Source organism: Poecilia formosa, unplaced genomic scaffold (genome assembly GCF_000485575.1).
Source record: "Poecilia formosa unplaced genomic scaffold, Poecilia_formosa-5.1.2 Scaffold61, whole genome shotgun sequence".
Lineage (NCBI taxonomy): Eukaryota > Metazoa > Chordata > Actinopteri > Cyprinodontiformes > Poeciliidae > Poecilia > Poecilia formosa.
The window spans coordinates 754,255-777,083 of record NW_006800000.1 but is presented as its reverse complement, the minus strand read 5'-3'; the positions used below and the strand labels follow the sequence as shown (position 1 = coordinate 777,083).

Sequence of the window (22,829 nt, the reverse complement as noted above, 5' to 3'; positions counted from 1 at the left end):
CAGGAATTGAATCCCGGATAGCTAGAGTCCGAAAAATGAGCCGTACACTCTACCCCTGTACAATGTGCCACTCCAAATATTAATTCACTTCAAGGCTTTTTACACATCTTTACCAGGTTGACGGGTGCTGCGAGTTTGTTTTAAGCTACCAGTTGGAAATGACAAATAAACTTGACTTCTGTATGTGTGTTCATAATTTGGGTTTCCTTCCAGAGAATTTAGCAATCGTCAATTAGGTGATAATTTCTACTAATTCTACCTCCACGATGAGGAGCGATTTGTGTACATCAACAGCTTTAATTTAGCAGTGCAGGTCTAAAATACCCCCCTCACACATACACACATTTATCCACACTACCGCACAGTTGGAAGAGACTTTTTGATTATTTTATGTGTCTGGAAGAACAGTTGTTAAACCTCTATCCCTTCATCCCCCCCAAAAAAGAAAGAAAAATTAGAATAATCACTTTGCTCCTTAAATTTGGTCCAGAGGGATTTCTTTTCTAAGAGAAAAATATTTTCCACACTCACCTTTTCTAACCAGTGTTAAATGTTCATGTTCATACCCCCTTTTTAAATTGAAGAACATTATTTCAGACTACGGCACGTCACCCACATCACGCACAGACGACAAAAGGGTTTCAGCCAGGGGAGAATTACAGTGGTGGCAGTGAGGAGGGAAAATGATCAAAGAAAACCTAAACGACAGAGTCCACTTCCAGTCCGTTTGAAATTCACTCCGTCACTTCTTCTGTGCCTGGATTCCTGATTTTTTTTTTTTTTTTTAGGCATTTTGAGGATATGGAGGATCAGAGACGAAAATGGAAGGAGTGAAGACATTTGACGGGAGGTGGTGCGTGGATCCCACAGGTCACACCCGTTCAAACGCAGTCCCTCTTGCTGCCCCAGAGGATGATTTGACTATCAGTTTGATTCATTTTTGGTTGGTAGTTTGTATCCATGGGCAGCAAGAGCCACTGCTCTGATGTTAGGCTCTAGGACTGGCCGATAGGATGGAAGAAAAGATTGGGAGATCTCGGAGAAATAAATGGTATAGAAAGAGGGCACAAGGGAGCTAAGACATCAAAGACATTTTTAAGTTCAGACGAACCGATGTGAAGGAGTCAGGTGGCAATCAGAACTTGACAAGAGGGTGCAATTTTAGGGCTGATTCACAAGGACTGAGGGCGAGGAATATCAAAGAGGCCTGAGAACAAAGAGGTGATACATGGTCCAGAGTCCAACACTGCGTTTAGGGGAAAAGGGATGTGTGCTGAGAGACTCATGTTGACTTCTCAGAGGAGGAGGCTGGGGAGAGGGGTAGGGGTCTTGGTGTTTTGACTGGTAACACTTTAGGCTGTTTGGCTGCTGGGCCCCTCAGGCTTTGAGAGAGTGCCACTGGGCCACGGTGTTACGAGGATGACTTATCATGTCTTTCCAGTGTTTTACCTCTGCGGGGCCACTCTTCCATGAAAGATAAATCTGGGAGACAAAAAGAATTAATACCTACTTTATTATCACACAAAAATTGGTGTTAGTAGTAAAGAGCAATCTCAAAACCAGTTGGACATTTGGTTAAGACCGTTTAAAATAAAAAAAAAACCTCCATGGGGGCTGGGGGGAGCCCTACTGCAACTCCTGCAAATCTATAAAGCTGAAATTGTCATGATGGATCTTTGGATAAGACTTAACGAGAATACATTTTCTCTAAATTTTCACTCTTCTATTAAGAACTTATTACCGAGTACTAAAGTAGGGAAAGTACTATAATTGCTGGGTGTTTGAAGATAATGAATGTCGTTAAGATTAGTTAGGACGTACACCACCTGCAGTGACAATGGGTATAATTGGTACCACTCATCCAAGCTGTGCAGACAGAGTTTATTCTGTCTTTGTGTGAGGGAATAGAGTTTGTGTTTGGTGTATTTCCAACATGTTGCATAAATTCTTTTTATTTCAGAGTTAAACATTTCTTTAGCATTAGTAGTGAAATGTGGGTGTTTGCTTTTAAACCAAATATGTACGTCAGTCATGCACAGTGCATGAGCCATTTTAAGTTTTAGTTAAGGTTTGGGTGTTCAAAAATAAATAAGTAAAATGCTGTCAAAAATTAACCACAACGCGCAGATTGCATCCATACACAAATGTAGATGCAATGAGGACAATGATTGTTATCGATTATACTTTCGTGACAGTTGGCCATAACACAAAATACACACCTGTTTGTAAGGGTTTTGGCACCTCAGCTCACAAGGTGTGAGCATTAAAGATCATTAGGATCCGTTAATCTAACCAAACATATCATGTATATGCATCGGGTAAATGCCTGAAACCTGAAATAAAAGTTCTTAATAAATATTGGACTTATCGGTCCATTGTACTTTTTCCATTGGACTGATATACTTTGTGATTTTGCACAAAGTGACATTGCGATGACAACTGTGGTTCAATATATAGAGAAGCTGTAGGTTGTTTCAAAACATTTGTGTTCAGCTCAAATACAAATCTAATCTGTGTCACAAGGTTTGTTTTGCCTGGAAGTATTATTGAAACCACCAACGACAGCCAAATAAAGTTACTTCCTGAGCAGAAAATCAATATCAACATTCATCTTTTGTCACTTTATTGCTTCTATTGAAAATAAAGGAATAACATCAAAATCACTGCACTTTAATGCTTTCCTATAAGCGCTTCTTTTCATATTTATTCTATTAGCATAGAAATGCCTAAATGTTTATTACAGCAACTGTCCGCACATTTAAATAGAGTATATGTTTCTAACTTAGAGTTTTCCTCATGTTTCCAAATGACATAAAGAGAAGGAGATGCGCTCGTTCCAGTAGGGGTCAGTAGAGACTGGTTAATTCATCAGATGCTAATGGTCTGTCAGAGTCAGAGAAACACAGAGGGAAAGAAGAAGAGGCAGGAAGAGGCGTGAAAGAGAGAGGAAGGAGATACCTTTCCAATGACATCATTGCGACTGAGTCTGTCCTTGTCCATGACGGTGATAATTATGGTGGTCTCCCTCAACACGTGGGCCGGCACGTCAAAGGGAAAGGACTCGTTAAAAACAGGGTTCAGGCAGCGTTTCATTACCACCGTCTTCTTCTTCTCCACACGTTTGTCTTTGTGCATCAACCACACTTTTACGTATGGGTCTAAGAAACAGAAAACACGCCACGTTTACAACGGCGGCCCGAGGTTTCCAGTGTATCATATTTTGTTTCTTTTTCCAAACAGAACAACAACAACAACAACAAAAATGCAATTTCCATTTGGAAGCAGTGACTCTGAAGAAGTGCATGCATAAATGAGAATAACAGACAAAGAAGCATTGATACCAGAAGTGCCTCCAATGTCCATGGCTTTGAGGTTGCGTGCTTTGATGATGCTCACAGTGATGGTGTTGGCTGTGGGATTATAGCACAGGGACACTAGGAGATCCCCTCGACTTCCCTGTAAAAAATAGAACATCATACAAGACAACAACAGCGTGAAATTGTTTACTTTTTATCCTTCTTTTTTTTGGTTTAGTTTTTTTTTTTCATTTCTCTCCCCTCTCTTCCTGCTGTGCAGCCCTGTTCCCGTTTCAGGCTGTCTGTGTAGTCTCCGTCTACCTGTCAGCCTCTCCATATTTTCCTCCCTCCCCTCTCCCGTCGTTATGCTGCCACATCTCCCCCGGGAGCATCACAGCAGCCAGAAATGACATCACACATTCTACCCCATCTTCTTCCTCCGTCCCTTTCTCCTACTTCTTCTTCCTCTTCTTCTTCTTCTTTACCTCCCTCTTTTCTTTCTTCCTCTCTGAGCTCTGCCCCTCGACTTACACTGCCATCGCTGCACGGTTTCAGCTCCTTCCAGAAAGTCTGCATGTTGGCCAGGTCCAGCTTGTTGAGGGGGATGGACACCTCCCCGATGGGGTCGTTCCTGCTGAATCGGTCGTAGTCAAGAACCTGCAGGTAGAGAGTCCTCTGAACCACCTTTTCATAGGGGAAGCCTGAGAAACAGAATGACAAGGAGCAACCGTTCACATAACGCAGAGACATGAGCAACATGTGGCGGCTCTGCGAAATAAGACTTCTTATAATACCTTCAAATAAAAACGTCTCATTCCAGTGAGGGTTTAGATTCTTCCTCTTGACTTTAGTCTCCAATTTGTGCTTCTTGTCTGGGAGCAGGTAGATTTTCACAAAAGGGTCAGATGTGCCTGAAAAATCCTTAGCAGGCAAATCCTGGCCTTTGAGAATTTTGACAGTGAGAGTCGAGTCCTGAAAGCTATATCCAACACTGAACTGGATGCGACCCAGTTTCTCAAGCACTGGACCCTCGTGTTCGTCCTCCTCAGAACCTGGTGACAGCTGAGACATTTGAAACGTACAGTTAAATCATTAATCTTATTCATGTGGTGGAAGCATTTCAGTGGTTACTGGAAGCTAATCTGAAAAAAACAAAAAAAAAACACAATCAGTAAAGTGTTTAAAAGATGTGAATCTGCCATTTATGACGAAGGTGACCCTGACATAGTAATTGCAGATATTATTACAAGAGTGCAAATTGATAACTAGTTTAAACTTATTTGTTTTTGGACTTTATACACTCGCTTAGGCCTCAATGAACATATCAGACATATCACCCAAAGATGTATCTGAACTGTTAAAACTTGTTTCGTTTATTCACTCTTTTGAAAGTTATTGTGTTTCCAATATGTAATAGTGAATACCATTTGTTGTCGTTTAAGGAAAACACCACCAGGGTATTTCTGTAGGGTTTCATATATAGTACATACTATCTCTTGTTAAAAAAAAAAAAAAAGAGTATTATGGACTATGAATACATCAATTTCATGTAAAAGCGGTCCAGTCAACTTGGAAGAGTAATCTGGTTCCAGATCTCCGATTTTGAAAACTGGGGAATTTCAATTTAGCCATATTGAACATTTCTATTAAATTCAAGTCATTCAAAAGCATTGCAGCAAATAGTTCCTTTTGAGAAATTCAAAAACTGGCCTTCAGTGCTAAATGTCATTTGCCACTCCTTTTATCAAAACCTTATCATTGCATTTTTTCTCCAACATTGGGGATACTTTCCTTCAGAATTTCTTTTCACAGAGGAAAGCTGAAGGATAAGTACCAACAGCTATTAAAAAACAAAATATCTTAAAGACATGTTGTACTCAGAAGGCAGCACAAACAGCAAGAAAATTTGAGTTTGAGTTTGCTGTCGGAATGCTTTCAGGCAATAAGTCTCCAATCATTCAACAGCATACTTACTTTCTTTTTAAATGGTGTCACTGAAAAACAGATTTTCAGGTTAGTCAGCAAAGTTAAGTTTGTGGCTTGTGCAACCAAAACAAATCGTCTCAGCTGATGCCGAAGAGCTGATTGTTCTATTGTTTCAGGTTGTTCATTACAAGCCACATTGGCAATTTAACAGTTTACCTACATAACTAACAAGGACCTCAGTAGTATGAGAGAGAACCCTGCACAGCCACAGAAAGCTGGTACCTCCTCGTGCAGGTCACCAGTTTGGACTCTCTATAGCATAGGATGGCATCCCCATTCCTCAAACAGCATTTGTCATAAGTAAGTCAATGTGGTTGTGTTAGTAATTCTGGCCTGCACAGTATGCCCAAGCTGATCCCACAAGCTTTCATTCAGCTTGAGCAGATGGCTGCAGGAAGGCCGTTCCATCTTCTCCATTCCGAATATCTGATCAGAAACCATCGCAGGCAAACTTAAATTTAAACTATTTGCTCAGGCAAAATACTCCATTCGGAATTATTGTCGAGGATAAAACAGCGTAGTTAGACTTCAACAGATTTCATGCATGGTGCTGACAGCAGTGCAGCACAACACCTCCTGGCTAACAGCTGTGCTGGATATTGCTGTCTCAACTTGTAATCTGTGAACAGTAAAAGGAATCTGAGAGGTGGCTCATCCTTATGGGTTTATGATGGAAATGTTCTGTGAAAGAGGCTTCCTGCTTCTGACCATCTTGGAGTTTGATCCCCAAGAGAGGAAATATATATGATTGGCCACTTGTAGCAGAATTACGTCTTTACATCTCTCCACGTTTGGAGTGCCTTCGCTAATGACAAGCCCCGTTTCGCCAGGGAGAGAGATGCTGTCCCACACCACCAGACTGCCGCCACCAAAAGCATTTTAACGTTGGTAGAAATAACTGAGCCAGGTTTTTTTTTTTTTTTTTTTTTGTTGCTGCTGAGACAGTCCACATACTCAATTCTGCAGCTAAATACACAGATGTGGAACAATTAGAAAACAAAAATGAACAGGCTGTCCACCGGTACAAACTTCATCAAAGATAATTTATTGCCCACATTTAGAAACAGGTGACAGCACACACATTCTGTGTGTGCTGTCACAGACACAGTAAGGTGATTAAAAAACACACCTTAAACTCTGAACAACTGCGAGAAAATGAGAGACTGAATAACTGTTACCAAATAGACTGACGAATGGGTGATGCTGTCGGTCAAGGGAAACGTAAAGAGATTCGGGCTGGAAAGTTGATTCTGGTGGGGGGGATTACTCAGGAAGACATTTGAAAACTTTAGTATTCAATTTTATTGTCCATAATTAGTTTGATCACTTTTAATTATGTGGTCCTCCACCCAACAGCTGGCCTAAATGAGGTTTTCTACATTTGAGCACTCTCCATTCATTCATGTGGCCCTCCCATCTGTTACAGTTTTTCAAAGCTGTAAGCGTGGACTAGTTGCCGACAAAAAGGAATAACATTGGTTTTGAAAATGTACCGCTTCAAAATGATTGAAATTTTCTATCAAATACTTATCTCACACTCTACAAAAATGCTAAAAGATGTCAGAGACAGTGAATGGGATTGGTGTTCTCTTTAGTGGCATGGAGCATGAAGTGAAACTGCATCGTCCTTCCCTTACATATTGAAACAAACTGCAAGTCAGCTGGTAGAAAGAAGCCCACAACCTATGTTTTTTTTTAATAAAAAGAGGGAAATTTGTCTCTGAAAATATCACCTCCATCATGTTAAAACTAACTCATCACTCTTGAAGGAGTGATGTCTTAATGTATAGTTGGCAAGCTTTGAGTAAAGTATTATTCAGCAGCTGACTACAGGTTCTTCCTGAGCAGGAAGCCCCATGCAGATGTCTTATATTAGTTTGTTTTTTTTTACCTTGTGTTACTGTAAAAAGATCAACACATCAAACAGGTAAAATATTTTGTGCACTAAGTATTCTATTGTTTCTTAAATTTTGTACAACAATAAAAATACATAGAGATAACGATCATTATATCTGCACCAATAATAAGAACAATTAGAAGGCAAAAGAAATTAAACTGACAAATTTTTTTTATATATATATAGCGTGAAACCATGCTGTACTTTTGTGAAGTTTATCATACAGTTGAAACCTCACACCATTCGATACCCCATACTCTTATACCCCAAAATACTACTCCATGAAATCAGAAGCTATTTGACTGATTAACTCCTATGAACTTCTTACAAAATCTGGAACAGGGCAAGTTTGTTGTAGCCCAGGGGTCCCCAAACTTTTTCCTGCGGGCCAAATGACTGTTCCCTTTTCTGGTCGGGGGCCGGTCTTAGTTTTTCGAGAAAGAACCCTTAGAAAAGTTTTGTTGACGGGGGGCGGGGGGGCTGGATTACTGCCGACGACATATTAGTGTTTGTAGATAGATTTTTACCCAGAATGCAAATGGAAAAAAACCGTGAGCGAAACGGTGACTGGTACTGACTAGTATATATTCCATTGAGGGAAACTAAATTTCATATCTGCTCAAAAGCCCCCCTGGTGGTTGAAGAAAAATCCACATATATATGAAAAAAAAAACACTGAATGCTCTCAGGTATTGTTCAGGGGGCCGGACCAAATGAGGAGGCGGGCCGGATCCAGTATTGTTCAGGGAGGCAGGCTGTAGCTTGGGGACCCCTGTTGTAGCCCATTGGCATTTCCACTTGCTGTCTCTGTTTTTCTGTTAAAAGCCAACAAAATACAGAGTTCCACTGTAAACACTGCAATAGCTTCGTTTCACAGACAATAAGGCTGGTAAACCGTAACAGCAAGAATACATAAAATGTTTTGATTACTGCAGATTTTGTTTTATTCTTGTTTTTGCTCTCACTGACTGGGAGAAAGGCAATTTAGTTGGAACTAAGACCTGAACATACCTGTCAATAAAGTGCTTGAAAATGAAGAATTTGAGACAGTGATTTTGGTCTTGAAGATGAACAAAATAACCTGAATCTGTGTTGAGTATGGTTAGGCAACACGCACGCACGCACGCACGCACGCCAAAAGATAAATCAAATTTTAAAGGACTCCATTAAACCAATCATTAGTATCTTTGTCGTTGCTTCGTGTTGTTGGTTTTTCCAAAAGAAAAAAAAAAAGTTGAATATTACAAAATGAGGTTTAAAAAGCATATTTAATCCTCTGCAGATGTGCAACTGAAGGATAATGTTGGACTGAAGACACTTTTCATGCCATGAGCATCACACAAAATGAAAGCTTTTGTCAGCCCTCCAGCCATCCTATCCCAACGCCCAAGACCTGAGACGCTTCAGATGGTTCGATGTATATACAAAATGACACCTCATGACTTTTCACACTCACTTTTTCTCTGCGGAATAAAACACCGTGTGTATATATAGGCACTGCTTTTCCCATAACAGAAAAAAAGCCACTCAAAGGGGCTCAAAAGTGCAAGAGGAGAATATTTTTAGCTTCAAAGGAGCTTTCTATAGATGCCTTTGGCAAAACTGCCCAACACAAGCATTATCATTAACAGCTGCCAGCGTGAATTTTACAGAATCCCCATGAAACCCCCGTAATTGCAAAGTACTCGCACCCATCTCTGCCATATTCTCACAGCACCCACGTCACCGCATGTTCCTTCACAGCTAATTACCAAGCCTCTCTGAAGAAGGGACATGCCCGCCTCCCCCTCCCTGCTCTTTCTTCAGGAGGATGATTATTGCACATCTGAGTTAACACAGAAAACTCCACGGCAGGAGCGAACTGTAATGCTCCACAGGTGGGAGAGACGAGTGGGTTGAAGACATTTCTATCTGAGAGAATAGAAGATGAAACACCTTTTGTACAACTTTCCTTCTAAAGCGTGGGCCTCCATCTCCACAAACAGAATGTATTATTTACAAAAAAAATGACTTATATGGTGGCAGCAGCTCTATTTGGCTTAGGAGTAATGCTATTAAATATAAAAGCAAATAACCTTAGTGATCTGTAAACCTCGCAAAGAATGTCCCAAAACATTAAATGCCTATTTTGCACCCATACATTTATTTGTTTTATGAAGATTTCAGTCTTCAATTTTTTTTTTTATGAGCCAAATCTCCTTGAAATGTTTTGGAGTGTTTTGGATCAATATTTCTTCAGGCTTTCTAAAAGTTCTCAAGATCTTTCTTAAGAATTTAGCTGATTTTTATCACTAGTGTGTGTCCAGCATCTTTTTTTTTTAAACCACTTATTTCTGATTTACGAATCAATCATACACAATCACCCTTAAAACAAACAAATAATAACACTGCATTGAATCTATCCATAAACAACTTGGTAAGTCATTCTAAATAGAATCTGACAAAATTGTATACTGTATGCTGAAAGTTACCATAAGCACGTCACTGGTGACCGAGTTGGCTAAGTCGGTGACAGAAGAGTTGGCTTCGTGGTTCTGCCCCTGCCGGCGTCCAGTTTCGTCTGGGGTCTGACCTCTGGGACTCCTGCCTGGTTTGTTTCCTGGAGTTCTGGTAAAGTGCACACAAAATAGACACATCCTCAAAGAGACGCCAATATTGGTCTATTGGCGAGAACCATTTTGTCACATTCTTCTAAGTTCTTTCTGTGGTTTTCCTGTCGCACGCTTTCAAATGTAGCATTGATGAAGTGAAAACATAAATTTGACAGCAAAATTGCACAATTTCACCACTTAATCACTTTTTTGTCCAATATTACATTCAAACACTTTGGTTTTAATTGTCAAAATTACATTTGTTTATGTAATAAACACTAAACTATGTCCTTTAACACTCGGTCAATTTAAAACCATGCATTTATCAATTAAACTGCCATGCATTGCTATGAGGCTGTAATGCATCTGGTCAAAAAGTCAACACACACACACACACACACACATGCACGCACGCACGCACGCACGCACAAAATGCATAAAAGAGATTCAAACCAAAGACCTATTGGCTATGAAGCAACAACTAATGCTTCATTAGAGAGCAAAGATGCAAAGGCTAAATCTTTACCACTGTAACATACCATTGTTTAGTAGCGCATTTTCTTTTAACATAATGTAACAAAGAAAACTCAGCAACTGAAAGTGTAAAAATGGAAACAAAAAAGTCAAATAGGAGGAGAAATGTGAACAACAGGTGGACCAGCAAAGTTATCAGACCGATTTATACTGGAGACACGAACCAGCAGAAAAAAAGCTTTGGCACCATCTTCCTGATTAAATCATCTGGATTGGAACATATGTTGCTCTTTCTATACTTATACCAAATAATATTTGTGGTGCTTCGTAAAGGTTCTGATGCACCACAATCAGAACCTGAAGGTGCTGCTAGTAGACACCTTCATAAAAGCATGCAGACCTGCTTGTTGATGCTTCCTTTCCTTTCTTTCTTTTCTTCCTTCTTTTCTTCCTTTCCTTTCTCATCACTTTCATATAGAAATTTAAAGGTTTTTCAAAACATGTTGATAAGATTATATATGCTATAATTTCATATCCTATGCATTTATTATTCAACCCTCCTGCGGTCTTAGAGTTGCAAATGTTATGGTCGAACAGTGACCATAACATTTGGTCACTGTCTGACGGTGTGTCCCGTCAGACCGTCAATTTTGAAAAATTCACAAAAAAAAAGCGTCAAAGCATATGTGGGGTCAGTGCAACCAGACCAGACCGTGCAAATAGTACAAAGTTTGTGACCCCATCTGTTTAGATTGAGGGAGGGTTAAAAGACAGTTCTACCTTCAAATATATACTGTGCATCATGCAGGGCAGTCTTTAAGCACAAATCAATGTTGAGATGCCATGTTGGATGTCAAAATAAAGATTTGCTAAAATCTTCTGTTCTTAATTTACCAGCTATTTTTGTATCTCAGTTCAGCAAACGCATAAATGTCATTGCTCTTCATTAAAATAAAATATTGTATATCTTTTAAGATGAAAGAATGAATCACAGTATCAAGACTTTCAAAAAATATTTAACTATGGAAAACAGAAACTCCCTTTGTTTTGTCTGTAAACACAAGGGCTTTGCAATTAAGAAGAATCAAGATATACCAGAAGACTGAGAAAAAGTGAAGTAAAAGATTGGCTAAAACTCGAGGGACTAATTAGCACAAGAAATTGAGGTAACTGATGTGAGACCGAGACATCAATGGAAACCCTTAATAACACACAAAACAGACTAAGAGATAAATTAAGGTAAGAGTAAGACACGGATAAAATCCAACAAACAGAACCAAATTTAGTTTGATTAAAGAGTCAGATGTTTTAAAGCCAAGAAGAGGAAGAGATCCGATATGTTTCATGGGCACACAGAACAGACAGACGACGGAGCGGGAGGGGCAAGGGACAGACAGGGATTTTGTAGCAAAGAGACAAGCAGAAGTAGAGCGACGCTGAATGAGGAAGAGAAAGGATGCGGCATGGAAGAGAAAAGAATGGATTCGTCACTCTGCGTAGATTTCCTGTGATCTGCAGGTCAGAGCGCAAACAATGCGGGAATGACTCAATTCGAATAGCAAGCTCTGTGTTTCATGGCCCTGTCAAATACAGCTTTCCTCAGCAAGTGTCTATTAATGTAGACATCTGAAACAATGCAGAATCTTTTCTTCAGCAGGTCAACATGATGCTAATTTTAGCTCCTAGCATCAGCCCCTAACACATCAAGGGACAGCGTGTGTCCCAAAAATAACTACAAACATGCCACTATTTGTCTTTGCCTTAACTTTATGATAATTTTGGCCATTTCATATCCGACTTTTTCAACCAATTATTTTAAAAAAAAATAGTTGTTTGAGAATGCATATGTAGTTTTTTGTTAGGTAAACATGCTTACCCCTTTTAAAAGAAAGGGTCATTTATACCCCATGAGTTTTTTTTTACTCTGTGCTGAGTCCATCCAAAATTCATCAAAATATTTAATTCCCAAGAGAAATAAACATTTGGAAAGATTTAAAAACAGAAGAGTGAAATTTAAATTGATAACACATGATAAATATGATATGATATATGACATATAAAATGATATACAATATGATATGTAACGTTACTATGGAATGCTAAAGAGGCAAAGTGATCCTGAGCTGTGAATTTACTGACTGTTCTTCTCTTCTTTGTGCCAGACACAAAAACTCCCCTCAGAAAACTAAATTAGAAAACTCCTTATGACCATCAGTACAGCAAATATTTACATGAATATTGTCATCTATTGATGGCTCTTATAGCTGATGCTTTGTAGTGAATCAGAAGAGCGGATGCCCATCGAGTGAGAGCTGGCTCCTCACTTTTTTTTTCCTTTTGTTGTTCAGTTCTCACAGTCTGTGGCTCCTCCCTGTTAATGACAGAACTTTGCTTTGATTGGCAGCATGGCTGCCTCGTGGCCAATCACATGTGAGGACATCGGATCATAGTATTATATGGAAACAAAGAGGGGGGACAGCAGTGTACTGGACATAGTTTGGTTACTGAGTTTGGTTCATTTTCTGTAATGGTTCTGTTCATTTGTGTGTGTGTCAAACAAAAATAAAATGCTTGATTAAAATATCACACAAAACTAAGAATGATAGCTTTTTTTTTAAGAAATACATTCAATTGGGCAAGTATAAGACTTCTCATAAAAACACTTAATGCAAGTGGACTTATTAATATGCAAACCATTCATATTTTCCACGTTGGGATGAAATGTGAGGCAACAGATGATAATAAATACAGAGCCGTTTGGGAGCCGATGTGTGTCTCAAGAGCTAGCTCTCTGAAACGAGTCAAACTTCCCATCACCATTATTGCCTAATTTGTTAACATACAACCTTAAAATCATCCCATTTCTGTAAATGATAGTTGAAATGATAGATGTTAATTTGCTACCTGTGATTCATTTCCAACCTGCTGCTTCACACACTTCACACACATATTGATCCTCTAATGAGAACAACGCCTTTGAAGTTAAGCTTAAAGTAGCAATGATGAGTTATATTACATTTTCTTTTAATCATATTACACAATGCTTGTTTTATAATAATTACAGGGCAATTCTTGTGTTATATTTGGTGCTCTTTACACCAAACCAATTGTAGCTCAGCCACATGACCGAGGCTCTCTTTACTTTGATTGTACAGTAGATAATACATGCCTGTCAGATGGGTCTCTACTTGCATGCTTCCCTGTAGGAGGGTCTGGCTTTGTGGACGCCTTCATAAAGACCCTTTGAATCAAGGAAGGATCAACCTTTTAAAAACACAGCTGGGCTGTTTCACTTAGATTTGCTTTGCAGATCTAGTTTTCATTTTACTGTTTAAATTTTAATCTTTGACTCACGTTATCTAGGTCATGCAAAGCCCAGGTTGCTGTGCTGCTATCACTGAGAAAAGTCTGTGTTTATCAGGTGTAAAAAAATATAACATCTGTGCTCAGTAAAAAAAAAGAAAAAAAAAGTGGTCTCAGCATGTCATAGTTCCAACACAGATTAGCAATCGATGATGTTGATTGAAGACAAAGACCTGCCAAAGCAGAACAGGTTGACATTAAACAACATATGCTGACACGCTAACAACTTCTGCGGAGACTAGGGTTGGTAATTGAATGAGCTCCTTCATGTACGCATGTACAGATGTTTAAACATATACTCAGGATCAAAATTAACGCAGTTTCATACAGGAAAGTGGTGCTGCGTTAAAACTAGTTAGTTCTTTGGGTTTAGACGTTGACACACGATTTAGACATGAAATGCTGTTGTGGAAAAAGAATAAATGTACCTTGAATACTCAAAATTTATTCAGCTAGAACGGCTACAAAAAAATTGTGAATGCGAACGTAACTGTTTGAAAACAGAGAATAAGTGTCTAAAGGATAAGTGTCTAAAGCCGTAGATTGCCCCTTCTTGCCTGCCAGGGACGTTTTCATCTAAACCACAACACCAGTTACATAATTCATCCTTCAGAGGTTGTTGTAGCCATGACTACGAAAGAGTGTGCTCTCTCTTGAGGTTGTACTCCTGACCATCATACATTTTTCACAGGGTTTCAGTAACGATGGAAACAGGAGCCTCCGAAATAGGCCAGCAAAATCCAAGAAAGTTCAACATAGAGGGCAATATATTGAAAATAGCACACAGCCCTGAAGGCAAAGGGACCGAGTGTTTGTAGAGGCTTCTGAAACACACTCTTTAACTTCCCCATGGCTGCACTCCTCCAACACTGTGTGAAAACATCTCCTCATGAGCGCCAAAGTGCGAGTATGCGCTTATGCTGCAAATGGCTGATTTGTAAATGTCAAAAAGAGAAGTGCAAGATAACCTCCAGTCATGACACTCAACAGGCTAAAACAGGAATGAGCACCCATGGAGCTTCCTTCTCCTCCTGCTAAATCAATCTCGGTAATCTGACTGAAACAAACTTTGCTGTTATTTAACACTTAGCCTTTTTAATGGAAGGGAAATGTAATTAAACTGCCAGCAAGTCTTTAAAACGAAACAAATAGGTGCGCCCACACAGAGGCAAGCGATCTCGTGAGGGGGTTGATAGGAATGAGCCTGAAGAAACTGCCCCTTCAATTTGACTTGACATGAAGGGAAGCGCAGAAACCCTGACTTCTAACCTCCTGGCCTCAATTTGAGTTGAAAGCCATCTTCTGTGTAATTGGACAAAGCAGGTCATTACACCCCGAAGGACAATGCAGAGACATCTTATCTTCTCATATGTCCCATGTATATTGTCTGCTGGAGAGCCTGCCCAGTGTTGATTAACTGAGACTGGATAAAAGAAAGAGACATGCATCATTCATCAAGCTCTGATAGATGTGGATCAGAGATGTTATTACTGTACAAAAGTCTGGGTTGGAAATTACGTCTGTTAGTAAAGAGTACAGTCACAAGAACAGAGAAGGAAAAGCAACTTATAAAGTCTGGGAAATATGTTCATGCATTTTTGGAAGCTTGGGGATGGCATTTAGTTTTTCCTCCATTTGTGGAGCGATTACAACCAATGAAGGATAGAAAATGACATTGAATAAATAATTCCTGTTTTAGGTCAGCTGGATAACGGGAGTAATTTATATTTGCTAAATGCCAGAATAATTAAACTTTTAGATTACATTTTTTTAAAGTCAGACATTTATGTATACAAAGATAGTTATGCTTCTTAGCAATTTTTCAAAATCTAGATGATGAAAAGGTCATAGATTTTTAACTTTCTAAAATGCTAATTTACAACATCTCAGTTAACTAGAAGGACACCTTTGGTTGTGTTCACCTCAAACATACTGGTTCCTCCTGTGGAAATCGAAAAACGTAAGGGGAACTGGTAAAATGGAAAAAACAAACAAATAAAAAACACGTTGCTTGATGATAAACTTGCGTTTCCGTACTATCAGGGACCAACCTGGAATAAAAAACAATTGAATCAGTCCTCGCCTCAGCTACTGCATGCTCTGTGGACTGCTCTGCTTGAACAGTTTGAAGCAGCAATAATGCAGAAACAACATAAAATAAACAATAGAAAAGCTTGAATTGATCAGCCTGAGCTAATATATTTGCCCAGAACACAACCTCTAAATCTACATGGAGACTCAAAGGACTGGGTGAGTTCAGCTGTTTGGTGCCACCACCTTTCTGCCACCATATCCCTTCCCTTTCTTTATGATGGATTTAGCTGAACTCCACAGGATGTTCAGCACATCAGAAATTTTCTCGTATCCATCTCGTAACTTATGATTTCAAGTAATCTTTTCTCTTAGAGTGTTCTTTTGCTGTTTCACTGTGGCTTGTACTTTTGGATATGCATTCTGTGAATCTTGACAAAATTTTATGTCACGACATCAGATGTGGAGTAGCAAAGTTGTTTTAAACTTGTTTCGCTTGATCTGAAAGTAAAATGTTCATTTTAGATGAAATAATGACTTAAGTTAACACCTATCCAAATGAGTTAAGTGAAATGAAACAGCGTAAATAATATATTTAAAATGCAGAAAAACTTGTCTTTTCATAACAAATAAAATATTGTATTCAAAATTAATTAAAAAGTCAATAATTTTTATTGTAAATTAAAATAAATAAAAAACACCTGCTTAAAGTCTTCAGGTAACATTCGCCTGTAACCACAGAATACTCGTAAAAAGTCAATTCACTGAAAATTCAAATTCAAGAAGTCACAACATAATCATCGGCATACTCTACCTTGGAATAAAATTATTCATATGGACTGATAATAGTAAATATTGTGCTAAACGCTTGGCTTCAACCAGGAGAATAGTTTAAAAATAATGTAGGCCTTCTTATGAGTGATGTCAGATAATTAAACTAAACTGTTCAGAAAATTAAGCATTCTCAGTCAAAGCTTTAATCAAAATGCTGAAGGACATGAGTCTTACTGCAACATCACATTTACTTTATTACAATGAAGCAGCAAAAAAGCATCTAATTTCTCCTTTTAATGTTTAGCAATGAAGCTAAACATTAAAAGCTTCACAATGCAGAGACATCTTATCTTCTCCTATGTCCCATGGAGACATAGGAGACATGGGACATGTCTCCTATGTCTCCTATGTCTTGCATAGGAGACTGTCAGTCTTGCCAGACTGACAGTCATCTACACTGATAGAGATGCACTGATGTGACATTGTTTCCATCGCAGCACCAGTCAACACCCTCAGGAAAACCGGGATAAAATGAATAGTGATAGTGGAAAGGGAAAGAGGAGAGAAAACTGGCATAACAACAAAGAGAATAAGAAGGAAGGCTTTTATGCAATTAGATGAACCAGAGAATGAGAGACGGCGGCGATGGAGGACTGAAGAAGAGATGAGGATACGAGGTGGAATCCAAAGGGAAAAATGTGGATGGGGGGGGGGTCCAAAAAACAAACAACAGAGAAGGAAGGATAAGAGCGAATGGTTGGGTGAAAACTTGAAGGATGAACCGAACCAGCAGGACCAGGGTAGGAAGTGTGTCTCCATAAACATTCTGTATCTGGGTCTTGCTGATCATACAGTCGCCCTAGGAGACCACAAAAATGCAATATTGCTCCCATGTCTTTTGATGGATGAGGCCCAGGTTTCAATGTCAGCGCAGTCAGCGCTCCCCTTCAGCAGGGACAAATCACTGAGCCTCCTCCCCCTCCACAGAACGGCAGCTAATACAACTAATGGAGCCATCTACGAAGATGGACCGGCCAGGTGCTGCTGGAACAAACTCCCCCCCACCCCCCGTCCTGTTTTTAAAGATTTATCCACTGGGCGTAGCTCTTTTTTTTTTATTTTTTATAGATTTATGCATAAAGCACAACATAAAATGTCCCCTTTCATTCTGTAAAAATTCTGAACAAAATCAATAACATTTGATTACTGACATCTAGAGCTGATCACTGTCACCTTCAGCACCTCCTCTTTCACGGCCTGCCTTAAATCAACTCTGTGACCAAGGCAGCAGCAGAAGGAATTGTGAATGAGCTGCAGTTGAATTTTTGACAGTTTTTCTTTTTCCAAAAGATCCTCCTTTGTGCTGACCTACATCTCTTTTTTTTTTTTTTTTCTTTTGTTCCTTCCAATCATCTTCCCTCTCAGGCCACCACTGGTTCGGAGGACTACAGTAGGGACTGATAGCAGGGAGCCTGGAGACTTATTATGGTGAGACTCTCTGTGATTGCTGCCTAAGACTAACTTTGGAAAGAGTTGACTTTCCAAATATGTCAGCTGTGATAAGGTGACAACTTCCTGCTTGATCTATAACACACTGTGTTACAATGTGCAACTCCGCACCACAGTCAAATAAAACTATAGTTAAGATGAAATAACATAACAAAACATATGTGCAGCCGAAGGGACTGGTCCGAATTTGTTTATTCTAATCTCTGTGTAAAAACACTTTCCTGTTGATCCACTGAATGACAGTGTGGAAACATAAACTCCCACACACTGTCAGCACTCACTGTCAAATGACTATTTATAATTTCAGGCCATGTTGGGCTACAGTGCAAGCAGCAAACACAACACTGACCGATCATTATAACCTGCAGGGTGTTTTTTTATTTTTTTTATTTTAATTTTTTTGCTAAGTAATTAAAATAAATATTTACTATGTGTGAGAACATTTTAAAGCAGCTAAACATCAGACAGAAATCAAACAAATGTTTATGGGACATATTTTATTTCTATTGTCTGGAGCTCAGACACCTTAAGCAGCTGGTAACCTCCTCAGAGCTAATACGAGCCTTATAATTGTACATTTTTAAGAGTTTCTCCACGCAAAAATTCTCAGGGCAATTAAGACGGATATCATTGCACAGCTTTCAGGATGTCATTTTTTTCTTTTTATAATTTTCAGCAGTACCAGAAATAGTTTGGCAGCTTGCAAGTCACAGCTGACAAAAAAAGAATTAATAAAAAAAAAAAGAAAAAAAAATGAGGCTGTGTTCAGCCTTTATTGGGCAATTCTGACGTAATCTTAATTTGCAACATATCAAGCCAAATTTTGATAGTTTAAATTTTGACCCAGAAGTTTAAAAAAAAAATACTATATGACCTATTTGCAAAAAAAAAAAAAAATCTTATCTTGATGCTCCAAGATTCACAACTATATCTAAATGAAAAAGAATTTAAAACATTTAAATATTTACTTTAATTATAATCTATATAATGTGCTAAAGTCATACATTATAACAATTCAATACAATATGAGTGCAACATTTATTTAGTTTCAACTTTGATGATTATGGTTTACAGATAAAACCCCAAATTAATTTTCTACTATTAAAATATTAAATATTTTAACAGTAGTAGTAGTATTTAAATATAAATGTTTATTACTGAAAACTCAAGGTGTCACACCTAAATCACAAAATTAACTCCAAGCACCTACAAAGGTTTCCTGAGCACCCAAAAGCAGGAATCGTCATATTCAGGCCCTGAGGTCCAGTGTCCTGCAGCATTTAGATGTGTCACTGGTCCAACACACCTGCATCAAATGGCAGAATTACTCAGTCAAGTTGTCAAGAGTCCTTCTAATGCCCTCATCATTTGATACGTGTGTTGAAGCAGACACATTCAATAGTTAGGGGACATTGGCCCTCAAGACCTGGATTTGAGGGGCCCTGCTCTAAAGGCTCTCTCAGGCTGAGTCAGTAGGACACAAACATCAAAAATTAATAGAAGTTTTATTACCTCAGTCTCAAGCCACTGTAAACCCAAACATGTTTACAGCACCTTAGAAACTTTGGGTTGCCGAACATTACAGAACGGGCCGTTTGAAATGACTGCAGATGAAATTTTGCATGGACGTTTAACATTGCCGGCTTACACAGAATCAAACTAAACAGAAATGTTTCATATTGGAAAGCATCACATGTCTTCACAGCTTTTACAACCTCATTGTTCAAAGGCAGGTTGTCTGGGGCCAGTGAACTCTTTTGGGTTTATTCATATTTATTTCGCTGTTGCATCTCTGTGTGCGGTGCGTCCCTGAGCTCATTAGGATGCAGCTTCGGCGCGCAAAGGCAGCTTTCTGAGACGATAATAACAAAAAACAGCCTCCGAGCCACTATCATTGTTATCTGCAGGTGGGTGATTACGTCCGGCTTTGTCCAGTCCACCACAGTGACCCACATGGACTTACCCAACGTAAAACTGCATATCGCAGATTAGAGGACCCTTTAACAGAGCTAGAGGATTGGAGAGAGGATCTTCTGCATATTATATTTAGGAATTTTCTATTTTATTTTATTTTTTTTTGGCAAAGTGTGAGTCCAGATGTCAACCATTTTACATTTTACATTACAGAGAATCTTACAAAAGAAGAACGGAAAACAACTCCTCCTGTGGGGAACAGTCACTGACAAGACACAGCTGAGCAACTCAGCACCAAAACTTAGATATAAATCAAATAGTGGAAAACCAGAGCCCATCAGGTGCAGGTGTCAAAATGAAACACAGTTTGAAAACATCTTCTCTCAAAGGTAAACTAACCATATTTGTGCACATGTTAGCTACAGTATTTGTTTTCTATGGGAGAACAAGCTATAGATTGTTATTAAGTTCAGATGGAAACTTGAGTAAATCCTAACTTCTTTGGTAAACTGTTCTTTGCAAAAAGCCATCACACCAGAAACCCCATGAATGTCAACATCTGACCACAGAAGTGTGACAATATTTAGGATACACGTTCTGTCAATAAAGCAATGCAATTAGAGAAACTCCTCAACAATATTTTTCTATTTTAAACATTGTAATGAGACAATTAGCCATGGTTTTGGTAAAAAACACTCAATGCAATGAGTCTTTTGAATATTTTTCAAAACGGCACAACCTGTTGACAAGAGCCAATTTCTCTTTTGACTTCTGAGGTTGTGCTGTTATTTCCATTTGGATCTGCCCACAAGGCTTCGCACTGAAAACCTTTGTCAACACAACTCTTCCTGCAGATAAAAGTCAATGCTGACTTCATGGATTTTTACGACTTGTGTATTTATTTTGACACTTGAAAAGCTCAACAGAAAACAAATCTCACTACAAGTGAGTTTTTAAAAGAGTTTTTTTATTTTTATTTTTTTTTTTAAAGTAACTCAGGGAGTGAAACTCAGAAAGAAGAACGGGAAAACAAAACAGGAACCAAACTAAGGCTCTTATGTATTAAAGCAGCATGTTAAAAAGTACATAAGCTACATAAGATTTTACTCTTATTGAATACAGTAGATTAGGTGCGTTGTTAAGCAGAACCTTCGATAAATGAAGTGTAATTAAGAAAAAGTAATACAAAGTGATAATGTACTGTATAAATGCATTCCTGACAAACGTTAAACATATATTAGCAGCATTAAATTAAGTGAGGCACCATCACCTCAAAGCGTATTGGAATCTCTGTTAAATGTAGAGATTACATTTTAAGAAATACCGGTTTGTCGCTGGTAATCAAGGTTCCAAAAAAGTATGAAAATTTGCACAATTTCCCATTATAGGCACAGTCATCCAGTCTGTTTGCATAAGTGCATAAGACACATAACAGTGTAAATAAGCAGAGTAAGCTTATTTAGGAAGGGGAAATATTCAGCAATTTGTTTCATACCTCTAATTAGCTTTGCAGCTGTAAGGTTGAGACGACAATGAAGTTACACTAATATGTTCATGTTAACAGGGGATGAAACGAGTCAGCACACTGTGAAAGGGATCACTCATAATGAACTTCCTAAACTTATTACCGATTCTGTGGCTCATCTGAGATCCACAGAGATTTTAACCTCTTATAACTCAGAGCAGCCCACACATTTACCGTTTTGTTTCAGGCTCACAGTTTTCATCGACACAGTTTCCAGCTGGAGAAAAAAAGACCTAGACACAGTTGTTATGGTGAGATATCTTTTTTTTTTTTTTTTTTTTTTGCAGAGAGCTCGCAAAGAAGCAAGAAGTTTACAAATTATAATAGATCTAAATTTAGCTTTCATCAGGCAGCATGTCCATATACAGCTTGTTTTTTCTTATTTATATTTAAACCAAGTCATTTTATTTGTCCACTATCTGTTTTTGTTTTTAGGTTTTCCAGCTGAAAGATGTATGTGGCAAAAGGTTTTGCCTCGAACCTCCAGTTTGAGCCTATTTTTGTCTTGAAGCATAATTCGTCTAGAGAACTAGAAGCAAATGATTTTCCCTCATCCTCTCTCTGTGCAGCTGTCTGACAGCTTCTTGTTTTGTCACACATAATCTTGCCGGGATCATCCCGTTGCGTCTTGCTCAGTCGTGCTGAAGGCTTTCTGACAACAGCCAGGAGCAGACCAGCAGACAGAGACGCAGCTCGAGAAGTAACTACAGAGACAAAAAGGAGGAGAAGGACAAAGATGATGATGATGATGATGATGATAGAGAGCTGTTATTAGATGTGGAAGAACAGTGGACAACCTGTACCACATGAGCCCTCTGGGTGGAGGCGAGGCGGCTGGGCCGTGATCAGAATGAGGCACATGAAAACCCCACAGGCAAGACGGTGGTGGTCATCATTTGTTTACAACACTGTTTTCAAATCATTTTTGCAAAAAAAAAACCCAATTATATTACATTCCTTTCCAAGGCAAGCTTCTAGTCTTTTCCCACCAAACGTTCACAGATAACCTAGTTAAAGCAACATGGTTTGATGTACCGAAGGAAGGTTTTGATGAAACTTTGCGCGGCTGAGATTTTTAATGGGAAAAAACAATAACACCACATAAAAACACCTACGCTGGAATGCATAGATGCTTATCCTGAACTGTGCCCTGCTGTCCTGAGCCCAGCGGAGTCAAGGCAGTGTGGTAAGCACTTTATCCCTCAAACACTGATGCGATAAGAGAGAAGCCTGTGCAGTCCTTTGTTCGCCAGCTGGGAGACTGCGTTAGTCTGCGACTGCCGCTGCGAGATCACTGGTAGATGAGAGAACTTAGCATATTTTTAGACGAGCGTTTCATGCAGGGAATCTTACTTCTAAATAATGAGGGTGCCCTGCTCCTGTGTCTGTGATTCAAACATCAAAGGAGCAGCAAAGAGCTGCAGTCAAGCAGACTTTCAAAGTTCTGGGTGGGGACCACAGAGCATATG

General features: G+C 38.9%; 1 protein-coding gene across 5 annotated transcripts in view; it reads right to left on the bottom strand.

Moving 5' to 3' along the window:
- Positions 1 to 576: 576 nt before the first annotated feature.
- Positions 577 to 22,829, bottom strand: part of syt7b (synaptotagmin VIIb) — a 102,037-nt gene continuing 79,784 nt past the window's right edge. For all 5 annotated transcript variants that reach the window (XM_016672444.1, XM_016672446.1, XM_016672447.1 and 2 more), the window contains 6 exons: positions 9,651 to 9,786; positions 4,091 to 4,358; positions 3,828 to 3,997; positions 3,342 to 3,456; positions 2,959 to 3,158; positions 577 to 1,482 (listed from right to left, as the gene is read on the bottom strand). In XM_016672444.1, coding sequence (XP_016527930.1) covers positions 1,378 to 1,482; positions 2,959 to 3,158; positions 3,342 to 3,456; positions 3,828 to 3,997; positions 4,091 to 4,358; positions 9,651 to 9,786 — 994 coding nt within the window. In that variant the 3' untranslated portion in view covers positions 577 to 1,377. The remainder of the gene's footprint in view (positions 1,483 to 2,958; positions 3,159 to 3,341; positions 3,457 to 3,827; positions 3,998 to 4,090; positions 4,359 to 9,650; positions 9,787 to 22,829) is intronic.